Source organism: Sardina pilchardus, chromosome 16 (genome assembly GCF_963854185.1).
Source record: "Sardina pilchardus chromosome 16, fSarPil1.1, whole genome shotgun sequence".
Taxonomy (NCBI): domain Eukaryota; kingdom Metazoa; phylum Chordata; class Actinopteri; order Clupeiformes; family Clupeidae; genus Sardina; species Sardina pilchardus.
This window is the reverse complement of record NC_085009.1, coordinates 17,442,573-17,456,992: the sequence shown is the minus strand read 5'-3', so window position 1 is coordinate 17,456,992 and position 14,420 is coordinate 17,442,573. Positions and strand designations below refer to the sequence as shown.

Below are 14,420 nucleotides of genomic sequence, written 5' to 3'. Positions count from 1 at the left end.
GTTGTTTTCTTGCAGTATCTTCTTAATTGTACATTTTTTTCATTTAACCTTCCATGTATTCCTCAAATAGGTTGTCTTTGACATGAGGCCATTTGGATTTGTCTCTAATTGCTATATTTTTAAAGTAATTTCATGTTTTGTATCAATACCACCGATCCGCATACGTGGGGTCAAAAATGACCCCAAGCATTTTCTATGGAATTTCAAAAGTTAACCCTAGGATCTTTTGATTTTTATCAACTGTGGCAGTCAGGTATACATTTACTGTTGATTATCACATCTCATGTCAGCAGTCTCACCATCCTGAAGGCTATTTTTACACAACAACATCTAAGTATCATCGTATAATGTGGCGGCCAAGCGTCCATAGCGACGTCGCTTTTTGATCATTCGATGTCCGCTCTTCCTATCATTGTGAAGCAGAATTCACCAAGCGATATTTACAGAGGGATTTGTTGATATAGCGTTCTTGGCCTGATTTGTATGACTTGTTATGCCTAAAAATAGGGCGAAAATCCATTTTTTAAGCCAATTGGCAGTATTTTCTGATTTACTGGATAACAAAAGAAGATATTCATAATCACCTCTGTAAATGCTTTTTTATTTGATATATTAACACTACAAAAAAATAATTTTCAACTTGGCTTTTTCCAATGGTCAGATTCTTCGCATCAAAACGTATATGCAAATTAGCGCATATTTAATTAGACACTACCTAATTAGCATATTTAAACATAAATACAGAAAACTTGCAATACATTTTTTTCTCCTATTGATGTGAGTATTCAACTGGTAAAGTTTCATGAAGATATCTCTAAGGTAATTTTACCCTATTCACCTATGTTGAGATCATTTTAGGATGTTTACCTTTTTTGCCTTTCTAAAAGCTGTTTTGTAATAAAATGTTAATAAAAAGTGATACATCATATGTCCAACATGAAATAATATTTTTTCTGACAAATATATAATAAAAATCATCATCTTTAACCAAAATGAAAGACATTATTTGAGTTTACAGCAAAAAACGCATGCATTCTAATTGGGGTCATTTTTGACCCCACTCATGGAAGAGTGTAGGTATTGGTAGCCTATGCATCTAAGGGTTAAAATGAACAGATGTACACGAGAAATTTGGTGATCACTGATTAGTGATGTGGAACTTTAAGCCAACATTGTTCATGTTAAGTGCCTTAGAATGGTCACTTTTGAGAGAGTCTCACATCCCAGGTGCATGGTTGAAACCTCATCTGAGCCAAACACAAGAAAATAAAACAAGAAAACTACCAAGTAGTGTGTGGACTAAATGCCACGTTCTGTGTTTTTTCTTTTTCTTTCTTTCTGATTATATTATGATTCTTTCTCACTTGCACAGCACTTAGTGTTACACTGAAAACACAATATTGCACAATTGCATTGATTAAGTCAAATCTCTTTCAATATCCCCAAGGGTGTATTTCATTTCATTTCATTTCAAACCTTTATTTATACTCGTAGGGCATTGAGGTTTCCCTCATTTACAATGACGACGAGTTTACAAGAAAAGGTCGTGCATTAATAATAAAAAAAAAAATAAAACAATAGAAGGGACATATAAACACATTTAATTTTTTAAAATATATCATTTCAAATATATATATATATATATATATATATATATATATATATAAAATGAATAAAACAAATATATAAAACAAATAAAATAAGTAAAAGAAGTAATAAACTAAAAAACTAAAAACAGTTACAAGTTGATGAGCAGAGATGTGACACTAATTGCTTAAATACATTAGCAGAAGGCAATAGCTCTAGCTTTAAAATTTGTTGCAGAGCGTTCCAGGTGCTAGGGGCATCGAAAAGAAAAGCAGCCTTGCCAAGCTCTGAGTGAACACTAGGGACCCTGAGAGTGAGCCAGTTGTTAGATCTAGTTTGGTAAGATCCAAGGTTCCATTGCAATAAGGAGGAGATATAGGGTGGTAGTTTACCATTAATAGCTTTAAAAACAAACAAGTGCCAATGGAAACTGCGCCTCGAAGAAAGAGAGGGCCAGCCAACCTTACTGTAAAGAGTGCAGTGGTGTGTATTATAGTTATCCCCAGTGATAAATCTAAGGGCAGAATGATAGACAGAGTCTAATTGCTTTAAAATAGATGCTGTTGCATGCCTATAGATGACATCACCATAGTCTATAACTGATAAAAATACAGCCTCAACAACTCTCTTCCTACTGATCATGGGAAAGCTGGACTTGTTTCTGTATAAAAATCCCAACTTCTGACGGAGCTTGGAGGCAAGGCAGCTAATGTGGGACTTAAAAGAGAGCTTCTCATCAATCCAAAGTCCTAGATATTTATACTCAGAGACTCTCTCTATAAGAGAGCCATCCACAGTTAAAATATGATGTTTCCTAAAATCAGCCACTTTAGCTCTTGAGAATAACATAAATTTGGTCTTTTGAGAGTTAAGAACCAATTTAAGATCAGAGAGAGTGTCCTGTAGTAAGTTAAAAGAAAGCTGTAAGTTGTCAACTGCAGCCTGAGGGGTATCTGCAGTACAGTAAACTATGGTGTCATCTGCATATAGGTGGGCATGGCAACCAGTTAGGGAAGAGACTAGTTCGTTTATATAAATAGTGAAAAGTACAGGACCTAAAACAGAGCCTTGAGGGACACCTTTCTCAATGGAGAGGAATTCTGAATTCCCAAGTGGTGATTTCACACATTGACGCCTAGAAGATAGGTAGCCATGAAACCACGCACAGGCATCCGTGTCCAAACCAATATCAGACAGCCTTTTCAGAAGTAGCTGGTGATCGACTGTGTCAAAAGCCTTTGAGAGGTCGACAAAGAGGGCAGCACAGTGCTTCCTTTTATCCAGGGCAGACATTATGTCATTGGTTACCAGGGTGATGGCAGTGATGGTACTATGGTTAGGCCTGAAACCGGATTGGTGAGGACTAAGAATTGAATGGTCTGACAGGAAACACTTTAATTGGGAGTTGACTAAGGTCTCAAGTACTTTGGCCAGGCACGGAAGTGTAGATATTGGACGATAATTATCTAGATTATCCCTATCACCTCCTTTGTGCAATGGAATGACACGGGCAGATTTCCAGACAAGCGGGAATACGCCAGAAGAGATGGAGAGATTAAAAATATATGACAATGGCTCACTAATTGCCGGCGCAGCTAGTTTTATAAAGAAAGAGTCTAAGTGATCCTCACCAGTAGATGACTTAGGATCTATGTATTGGTTGCTAAAGGTACAGTAGTTAGGTACAGGTACTGTATGTTGTTTTCTAAAGAGCAGTTTTGGAGTTACAGCAGCGGAGATGATGGACGTTTTTGATGGATGTTGATGTTGCTGCTCAGGATCTATGGTTAGGCAGTCATGCTCAGAGTTGTAGTGGAAGCTAAACGCAAGTAAACACAGTTTATCCGCTTCTAAGAGTAGTCGTTCCCAAACTCCCACCCCCCCAGGTACCACCTTCTACATTCTGACTCAGCTCATGTACCCCCACCATCTGACACATGATGTAACACATTCTATTGATGCATTCCAGGCATCATGTTTAATAAGCCACCTTTTTTTTGATGAAAAAGATTTCCGTTAATGACAAAATGATTTATTTATTCATGAATTAATTACCGAAAATGTGAAAAGTTTATTTTTAACACCTTTCGTACATAGCATCTTGCACACCCTTGAATCAGCTCGACAGTTTGGGAATCTATTCGAATTTATCCACCTCAAAGTTGAGTTTATTCACCATGTTTGAGGAACAACTGTGGGGGATCAACTAGCTGGTGTGTATGCAACATCCATAGATTCAGGCTCTAGTCCAAGGTCATTTCCCAATTCCACCCCATCTCTCTCTATTGGCTTAGTCACTTTCTCTACTGTCTTATCAAATGAAACAAATACAAGCCAAACTTTCAATTTACTGTATCGGTAAACCGATTGTTTACGTTTTTCTGTTCTGACATTACTCAGTGACCTTGAGAAATGGAGATCTATGTGAAAATTCTCCCTTAATCACATTATAATAAATACTGTAGGTCAAAATCATATGTGTATTTTTACAATATCTGTGGCCAAAGTGCCTAATTTAAGCCCAGTGCAGTACTGAACAAGACAATCAGGCTATGAATCTTGAAGTTCCAGTGTGCCTGAATATATCCTACCTCAGGTATGCAATAAGGAAGTGCAATTGTTATTTAGACAAGGTGGGTTGGTTTATGTCTTTTAATTAATATGTTTATGTTTTTATGTGTGATGACCTCTTTTTCTCAGTAGCTGAAATTGTCAGAATATAAATTGCCAGAATATCTTTATGCAAATGTTTAAGGAGGAAAGGCAAACAAAAAACTTGATGTTTTTGTTGTCTGTACACCCACTGAATTCGACAAAGTGTTCCTTTTTTGTGTAACCATAGTTTTAGCGCTGCCCCTTCGGTATAGCACCCATCCATTTAGGGTGAAATCAGCCTTGGTGTTGGGAAAGCACACAATGACATCAAATGTACCAGAATATGCACAAAACAGGCCATGCAGGAAGTTGGCCTCTAAGGAGATCCTACGCAAGCACACACACAGTTAAATGAATGCCCAGGGTGAGGTGAGGTTATCAAAAAAAGATAGTAAACTTTACTTTTCACTGCTATAGCTTTTTAATAGCAATACTTTCATTCATTTTTCAATTTTGACACAAACCAAATAAGAAAAACACAAGTTTTGTTTTTATGTGAATCTATACTTCTTTGGCATGTCTGACCTCCAGTGCCATGATCCTAGAGATGAGCTCACTGATTGAAAATCAGTCCTGCCCACTGCCATAACTATTTACAGTGCAATAACTCCCCTTTGTACCATGAGAGGAGAATCTTATTCCAAGAGACAATACAGTTTAAAACCACTTGCACTTGTACAGTATACTGTGTGTGAAGTTTAGATTGAATTGCTGCTGTAACACCATAATTTCCCTTTGAGGATAAATAAGGTAATCCGTCTATCTATCTAATCTATTTATCTATCTGTCTGTCTGTCTGTCTATCTATCTATAAAATGATCTGCTAAATGAACGAGCGTTCCACTTTTCAGTGCAGACTGGAAAACACCCAGATACCATTGTTAAAATAACATGTCAAGACGGGTTGAGCTTGTCTTCCTTGGGTGAACCACAACAAAACAGTGTCATGTATGCCGTCCCACAATTGGCAACACACAAACTTGATTAAAAATAAACTGGCCACCTCAGGTGTGTCATCCAACCACAAACTTGACTGTTCACATTTGTCAAATATCATCTCTGAAGGAAAACAAATACCACAGGGCTGATGTGTTTACTGGATGGGTAAGCATTAAATTGCATTTGTGTAGAACATCATTGCATGGCTTAATGTAGGTCGTTTTAAAGAGTTGCACAGTTGAATACACATTCAAAAGACCGAAAATGTTCGCGCTATAGTGAATGAGGAGGGCCAGTCCGGTCCAAAATGCCAGGGCCAATTTTTTGTCCCGGTCCGCCCCTGACCTAGTGCCTAGTGCATTGTCATTTGTATCTGGTTCTTTGATCTGGTTATTGACTGCATGCACAAACACTGTGCTAAGCAAAATGTTGAGCTAATTCAACTGTGACATTTGACCCTGCAATAAAGTGCCTGGTCATCTGGGACATACAGTAAGGCCTTTTTCATGTCGGAGACAAAATGAAAGCGAGAGCGCAAACCAGTTGTGCATCTTGAACAGGTGGGCAGGAAATAATTACCTCATAGGAATGAAGCTGTAGCCATGGAAAATGTTGCCACGCCCCTTGTGAACTTCCGTTTACAAACACCATTTAGACTTTCAATTTGGTTTGGAAAATCACATGCCAGTCGACACCCAGAGGTAAAGGAAGATTCTCACTGCACTTTTCCCCAAGATGAAACCTAGCCTTATCCTTGGTCTTTTGTGCACACTTGTCGGTGAAGGTATTTCTGCTAATGATTATATCTGATAATGATTGCTTGATTTGTTGTGCATTCCGGAGTGTAGATTGTAGAATTCTATAGAATCACCGAGTTTTAAGTGTTACAGTGTTGTTCCCATAGACATATATATCTATGGTTGTACCCATCATCATAATACAACGTATGGCATTTTTACACACGGATTATTTTGCCATGATCCAATATTTTTAGTTAAGTTTTCAAGTGTCTCTTCTTGTATGTCGTCAGTGGCAGCTCTCAATTGCTACTTCTGCTCTCATCAGAAGTCCCAACACTGCAACGATACCTGCATGTGTGACCCAGGATCATGTGCCAGCGTAACGGAGGCATTTTTTGAAGGTCAGATGAAGACATTTAATCAATCAAATTAATTAATTAAATAACTGTTTATTAAAGGGGGTATTGATGCCATGACATTACATTGCCTTGACACAGTGTTCTAACTGGTGACACTGTATTCCTTTTAACTGATAGGTGATACAGAAATAGTAAGCAATGTGAGGTGCTGTGTCCAGCCAGATCACTGCATCGCTGGCTCGATAAATCTTGGAGTTTCTAAGAGGACAATCAACACCGAATGCTGTGGAAAAGAACTGTGCAATACTAAAAACACTCCAGGTATATTAACCATCAGGTATTCACAGGTATTGTTCAGTATTTATTTAATATTTTGTGTAATGTACGTAATGGCGCGTGTGTGTGTGTGTGTGTGTGTGTGTGTGTGTGTGTGTGTGTGTGTGTGTGTGTGTGCGTGTGTGCGTGTGTGCGTGCGTGGGTGCGTGCGTGCGTGCGTGCGTGCGTGCGTGCGTGTGTATTCCAGAGTTTAACAAAGATGATACTCCGAATGGGAAGAAGTGTTTCACCTGTGAAGGCAATGACTGCACAAAAACGATGGATTGTGTTGGAAATGAGGACCATTGCATTAAATCAACAAGTGAGTTCATTTCCCTTCAAATCCATCAATATTAATTGTTCAGTCCACGTTTTTTAACCATGTACTAACTATTCATTGCAGCTGAGATGAACGGCCAGATAGCTATTCTGAAAGGATGTGCATCCAGGAGTATCTGCCAAGGAAACGTATCTGGTCTGATGGGCTATCTGTCGGAGTGCTGTGAGGGGAACCTGTGCAACAGGCCCAAGAGAGGAGGGACACAGAGAGTCCTTATCCTGTTGGCCTGTCTCCTCTCTGCCGTGATCATCGTTCTGAGTGGTGTGCTTCTGGGACTTCATATCAGGAAACCGAAAAGGTGTAACTACTGTTCCACAAGTTCTATAGAAATGTATGACGTAGACACATGAGTATTATTGCTCATGTTTTGTAAATTGTAAACTGCAAGTTGTAAAGTTGTTTGTAAGTTGTAAACTGTAAGGAAACCGAAAAGGTGTAACTACTGTTCCACAAGTTCCATAGAAATGTATGACGTAGACACATGAGTATTTTTGCTCATGTTTTGTAAATTGTAAATAAACTGCAAGTTGTAGAGTTTTTTGTAAGTTGTAAACAGTAAATTGTAAATAAATTGTTTATATTTGTTTTGAGTGTTACCTGGATTTCCACGACCCTTTTTAAGATCATTAGAATAATCCATCTGTTCCGTTAATGGTTTTCAGTAGTTTTGTATGTGTTTAGTGGTACTACAATACTAATATGAGGGGATTGTGTTGTGTCATTCTGCTCTGCTTTGACATGTGCACTTTTTTCCCCCACCATGCACTTCAAAATAATCTAAATCAATAGATACTATCTAAACAAAATGTTTCAGTTAACATACTGTAATGCAGAAGATTACAGAATAATTTTGTCATTCTGAGTAGTTGAAATAGAATGCAATGTTGGACATGCGCTGTTGATATGTGTCAAATTGGTATAGATGGGGGCAATAGAGTAAAGCAACATTCAGCACTTCACACACAGTGGAGGGGAAAGCATCCGATCTGTTCATGCTTCATTGGCTTCTTTGTTGTTAAAGGGGGTTGTCAAACCCTAAATGTTGCTGTGTCACAAATTGTACTACCACTACAATATTTCAAACAAAAATAGAGGTGTTCACAGAGATTTAGAGCTGGCTTTCTGGCAGACTAGCAAACTGTCATTTACACTCAAAGCTTGCAGACTGTCACTGAACACTAAAATGGCAACCAGGAAACAAGTCTGTCTATAATAATTCATGATGAGGAAGTAATGTTGCAAGTCGCATTGCAATGAGTATTGCAGGATATGATTTAATATTAATGTCTTTCATCAAGAGCGCAACAGTACCCCACCTTCTGGAATTCATGGATGAAATGTATTTTTGTAACAGCTTATTGGTGTCATTTGGTGTATTGAAAGCTTCCTTAATTTATTTTTTTTAGCAGTGTAATGACACATTCAGCATTTGCTGTTTGCTTTTACTGCCTTCCTTGCTGCTTCACCTGCAGTTTGTGCACCCTCTGCTGCCTGAGCACCCACAATACAGTTGTGGTCATAATACATACACATGCTAGAGTTGACAAACAAAAAGTGGAAATGAATTAAAATGCCTCAATCAAAAAAAGAAATTAGGGAAAATCCAATCACACTGTAACACTGGGGCACACGAAACTTGGTGGGCATGTAGCCCCAGTAGACTTTTACAGAAAAAAAATGTTTGGTCCCTGGGGCCACTACACCCCCATGCTAGCCCCCTTGAAACCCCAAAAATGCAGTTTTTCCTAAATAACTACCCAAACCATGCACCAAGGATGACGAAATGTTTATGGTATGTTGGTCTCAAGAGCCCGCATCAACTTAGCTTATAACCAGTCATTTGTGATTTGCACCCCCATGGTAAAAAATGATAATGTAATATTATACTGCTTTAATTGCCCCTATCTTCAGATGAAATGTTCTGAAGATGATCTTCTAGTCCCATATAATCCACCTAGACCCTTACGATCACAAAATACTGGACTTCTTGTAATTCCAAGAATTTCAAAAACGACAGTAGGAGGCAGAGCCTTTTGTTACAGCGCACCCCTCCTCTGGAATAATCTTCCTCCCTCAATTCGATTAGCAGACACCCTCCCTATTTTTAAGTCTAGACTTAAAACATAACTCTTTAGTGCTTCCTATAGTTAGGTATGGTGCAGTGTGGAACTTCAACCACCTCAGGGTCTTACTGGAACGGACCACCTCTGCTGTGGGCTTGTGTGACCGGTGCCCCAGTCATGCATCCCATGGTGGCTACTGACCACACCTGAGCTGGTGCTGACCACCCTCCACCATGCCTTAGTTATGCTGCTTTAGCATTGCGCTGTCATGGACTTCTTATGTGGCATGCCGTACAACTCCTCTTCTCCCCTCTCCCTCTGTCTCTCTCAACTCTCCCTCTTTCCTTCTCTCCCTGTCCTGTCCTCTATAGTGTAGCTTGGGGGGGAGGGTCCCGCGTCCTTCTCTCCCTGTCCTGTCCTCTATAGTGTAGCTTGGGGGGGAGGGTCCCGCGTGCTGTCTGTTGCGCGTGCGGGCATTTGTTCACTCACTGCGCATGCGTACGGTGTTCATTTTAGGACATCCTCAGACTCAGGTGTCAGACTCAGAAAAACCTCTGTCATCCTCAGATAAAACTGCCTCAGCGTCAGAAAAACCTCTCTCATCCTCAGACAAAACTTTCTCAGCGTCGGAAAAAACTTTGTCATTCTCAGACAAAAGCTTGTCAGAAAAACCTCTCTCATCGTCAGACAAAACTTTCTCAGCGTCGGAAAAAACTTTGTCATCCTCAGACAAAACCGTGTCAGAAAAACCTCTCTCATCGTCAGACAAAACTTTCTCAGCGTCGGAAAAAACTTTGTCATCCTCAGACAAAACTGTGTCAGAAAAACCTCTCTCATCCTCAGACAAAACTTTCTCAGCGTCAGAAAAAACTCTGTCATCCTCAGACAAACTGACAAACATACAAACATAATTGTGATTACAGTATTTCTGTCTAAAATCATGCATGATAATAATGAATCATTCCATAGGGCACGGAATGAATAATTTAATTAGTCTGTGAACCGAGCTAACTAGCTAGCGGACGCTAGCTTAAAAAGCAATGGAAGTGAATGGCAGTAACCATGACAAATAGCTATGCGCTGCCAGGTCACTAACAGTTGAAAGACTCCGCTTAAACTGTATACCGTTGCAAGTTCACTTGAGTATAAACTACCCACTTTAACTAATGTCACTAATCTTATTCAGGTAGTTGTCATTTCAAAGAAATGACACAGCTCCGTTTAAAATGTTACCTAGCTAGGCGGCTAGCTAGCTAGCCAGCAACCAGACTGCTAGCCCCTCAATGGGAGTACGCCCTCGCTGCATTAATATCAATGGGATACTTGTGGAATGTTATCAATAAATTGGTCATTATGGCTTTCTGGATTTGTTGACGGTATTTTGGAATATTTTGTCATAATCTGTACGTTTTTCCGATCATTTCAAGCCTAATAGTGTATTTTTTAGTGTATGGATTTGTTAAGAAAATAACTTAATATCAGACCATGCTGCTGTTGGTTACTGTCTGGTTGCTGGCTAGCTAGCTAAGGTAACATTTTAAACGGAGCTGTGTCATTCTTTGAAATGACAACTACCTGAATAACATTAGTGACATTAGGTAAAGTGGGTAGTTTATACTCAAGTGAACTTGCAACGGTATATACAGTTTAAGCGGAGTCTTTCAACTGTTAGTGACCTAGCAGCGCATAGCTATATTGTCATGGTTACTGCCATTCACTTCCATTGCTTTTTAAGCTAGCGTCCGCTAGCTAGTTAGCTCGGTTCACAGACTAATTAAATTATTCATTCCGTGCCCTATGGAATGATTCATTGGTAGGCCTATCATGCATGATTTTAGACAGAAATACTGTAATCTCAATTATGTTTGTATGTTTTGTCTGAGGATGAGAGAGTTTTTTCTGACGCTGAGAAAGTTCTGTCTGAGGATGAGAGAGGTTTTCCTGACACGGTTTTGTCTGAGGATGACAAAGTTTTTTCCGACGCTGAGAAAGTTTTGTCTGACGATGAGAGAGGTTTTTCTGACACGGTTTTGTCGGAGAATGACAAAGTTTTTTCCGACGCTGAGAAAGTTTTGTCTGACGATGAGAGAGGTTTTTCTGACACGGTTTTGTCTGAGAATGACAGAGATTTTTCCGACGCTGAGAAAGTTTTGTCTGAGGATGAGAGAGGTTTTTCTGACACGGTTGTCTGAGGATGACAGTTTTTTTTGACGCTGAGAAAGTTTTGTCTAAGGATGAGAGAGGTTTTTCTGACAGAGGTTTTTCTGACGCAATTTTGTCTGAGGATGAGAGAGGTTTTTCTGACGCTGACACAGTTTTGTCTGAGGATGACAATGTTTTTCTGACGCTGAGGCAGTTTTGTCTGAAGATGACGGTAGTTTTCCTGAGTCTGACACCTGAGTCTGAGGATGACAAGGTTTTTTCTGACGCTGACACAGTTTTGCCTGAAGATGACAGAGATTTTTCTGACGCTGAGGCAGTTTTGTCTGAGGATGACGGATGTTTTTCTGAGTCTGACACCTGAGTCTGAGGATGTCCTAAAATGTACACCGTACATGCGGGCTTTTGTCCATTTGCGCCGTTTCGGTCATGGGCCTTCCCCGGGTGGGCTTGCGCATCATGTCTGGGCTGCGCGCCTGGGTGGTGTGGCTGGGTGCTCTGGGCCGGTCGGGGTCCGTTCGCGGGTGGCGTTGCTCGTCCGCGGGGGGCCTCCCGTCGCCGTCTGTAGATGGGGGGGGGGTGGGGTTCATGCCGGCTCCATTCGCCAGTGGCTCTGCGTGGATGTATATTGACGGTCTGGCTGGGGCATGTGGTCTGATCAGATGTGCACGGCTGTGCATTTAGTGGGATGGGGGGGACGGGGGAGGTGGGAATGCTGGGAGTGGATGGCGGAGGGGAAGGCTGTTGCGGCATTGTATTTGGATTGGGCTCGCGGTCCGGGCCTTCTTGGGGTGGTGTTTCTAGAGTGGAAGTCCAATGGTTTTAACGATTTTAATTACATTACACCAATGTCCAATGATTTTAACGTTTTTAATTACACTACATCGCCTCCCTACGCCTCCCGACCCTGTCAACAGGATGACAGGATGACACGTCCAAAGACATGAAGCATTCTGGACTTTTGCTCTGGGGGCGCTGCTTCCGGGGGGCCTGGGCGGCGGGGCGGATCAGACTGTGTGTCCTGGTCGGGCCGTGGTGTGTGTTCGCGCGGTGTTGTGGTTGGGGTGGGGCTGGCGCGGGCCCCGTTCTCTCTGCTCGCGGATGGTGGTGGGGGGTGTCTGCGGATGGGTGGCGCCGCCTGTGGGCGGACTCTGGCTGGCCATGCTCGGCCATGCTGCTCCGACGCGCGGTTCAGAGGTGGTGTGTGGGTTCGCCTGGGGGGGGGCATTGGGGGGGGCATTGTGGGTGGGTGGATGTTGCGTGCGTGGTGGGTGGGTGGATGTTTGCATGCGTGGTGGACGATGTGCGGGATTCTCTTTTCGGGTTTAACTGGGTAACCTATTCCGACGCACCTGTCCCCACAAAAGAGGTGTGTAAAAGCGTTTGTAAACCCTCTATAGTATAATCATTTATATCACCATTGATATACTTATTAATACCAACCATCATGACTTACAGTAATATTAACACACTCTATTTCTCTTCCCTTTCCCCTATACCTCACCTGTGAGGTAAACCATTACCAGCCATCAACCATCTCTGTGCCTCTCCCTCATCACACCCCTCACATCCCTCTGACTGCCCTACCATCGCCATTGCCTTCGCCATCCCTATGACTGCCCTACCATCATCTGCTGTGGTTCCCTGCCCGAATCTTTGGCCCACGCATCCTAGCGACCCATCGCTTTCCGAAATAACTAATGGATTACTAATGGACAATTTATTCCCTACACTGGACTATTTGAACTTTCATTGTCATTGTAACTTTCAAACTACAAATGACTGTACTGTAACTGACCCAAGGCAGATGGGTTGGGCCCTTGAGTCGTGGGTCTGTCTGAGGTTTCTTCCTATATGTATCTCCAATTCTAGGGAGTTTTTCCTTGCCCCTGTTACTCATGGGCTCTCTTTGAATGTCTAACACTCTGTAAAGCGCCTTGAGACATGTGTAATATATTGGCGCTCTATAAGCGACATTAAATTGAAATTGAAAATTGAAATGTTATGAACTGCACCAAATTTCATTTTTATGACTAACCTGACATCCTCTGGGAGTACGCCAAGTTTTGTGGAATCTCATCCATGGGGGGGCTATAATATAAATGAATTTATGTACATTTAGTGACTGTACACCCATCGGCCTGCAGATGGTGGTGTTGAGGGAAGGGTTGTAGGATGACTGTCACACACACACACACATGCAGGATCACATGCACACACACACAAACACAGACAAGCACACACACTCACTCACACACATAAATACACACACACAGACACATAAATACACACACACAGACAGGCAGGCATACGCACACACACACGTACTGTACCTGCATGCACACACACGCAAAAAAAAGTACACAAACACATGCACAAACACGCGAATGCATGCATAGACACACACATCCTCACACACAAAAACACGCGCACACACACACACACACACACACACACTTCATTACTTGCACACACAATCACTCACAAGTGAACATACACATAAAGACACAACACATACACACAAATACAGCCAAATAGACACACAAACACAAACCCATTACCCCCACCACAAACACTCACGAACAGAAAACTCACAGACAGAGAAAACTCACAGACAGAGAGCAAAAACTCACAGACAGAGAAGCACACATACACCAAAGCAAGTGCACACACATGCACACACTAATTTACATACCGTATTTTCCGGACTATAAGCCTTTCATTTTCTCAAAAAAAGACAGTGCGCCTTATAATCCAGAGCGCCTTATATATGGAATAATTCAGGACCTCGAATTGATTTTGTGTGATACACGGCGCTCTGTCAAAATGTTATTGTGAACGCGTTTGATAAAGTTTGACTGACTGACTTATCGGTTTTGTTTCGCTTAATGCGCCTTATAGTCCGGTGCGCTTTATATATGAAAAAAGTTTGAAAATAGACCATTCATTGACAGTGCGCCTTACAATCCAGTGCGCCCTATAGTGCGGAAAAAACAGTACATAAAAGTTGCAGTAGGAGATGGAGTAGAAGATGGAAACAAATTGACAAGCGAGATATATTTTTGCGGAGAAAATGTGCAGGAATGAGCGGCGGTCATTTTGCATCTCGTTATAGGCCAAAATCCCCCTAAAGACCCTACTGGCACGGCGCACATTATGTGTGGCCCAATTAGACAACACTTGTTTTTGAATCAGTAGCTGTTCCTCTCTCCAGCAACAGTAAAACCATCCACCAAAGCCACCATGCATGTGAGATAATGCC

The 14,420-nt window shown here is 41.3% G+C and overlaps 1 protein-coding gene across 2 annotated transcripts; it reads left to right on the top strand.

The window, feature by feature from the left end:
* Positions 1–5,864: 5,864 nt before the first annotated feature.
* On the top strand, positions 5,865–7,531 carry LOC134060070 (urokinase plasminogen activator surface receptor-like). 2 transcript variants are annotated; one of them, XM_062516659.1, is made up of 5 exons: positions 5,865–5,965; positions 6,212–6,322; positions 6,458–6,601; positions 6,804–6,917; positions 6,999–7,531. In XM_062516659.1, the coding sequence occupies exons 1-5, from the start codon at positions 5,917–5,919 to the stop codon at positions 7,283–7,285; spliced, it is 705 nt and encodes a 234-aa protein (XP_062372643.1). In that variant the 5' UTR covers positions 5,865–5,916; the 3' UTR covers positions 7,286–7,531. The 2 variants fall into 2 exon arrangements, with proteins under 2 accessions (XP_062372643.1, XP_062372644.1); XM_062516660.1 differs by having other exon boundaries at positions 5,869–5,965; positions 6,247–6,322.
* The last annotated feature ends 6,889 nt before the right edge of the window (positions 7,532–14,420 follow it).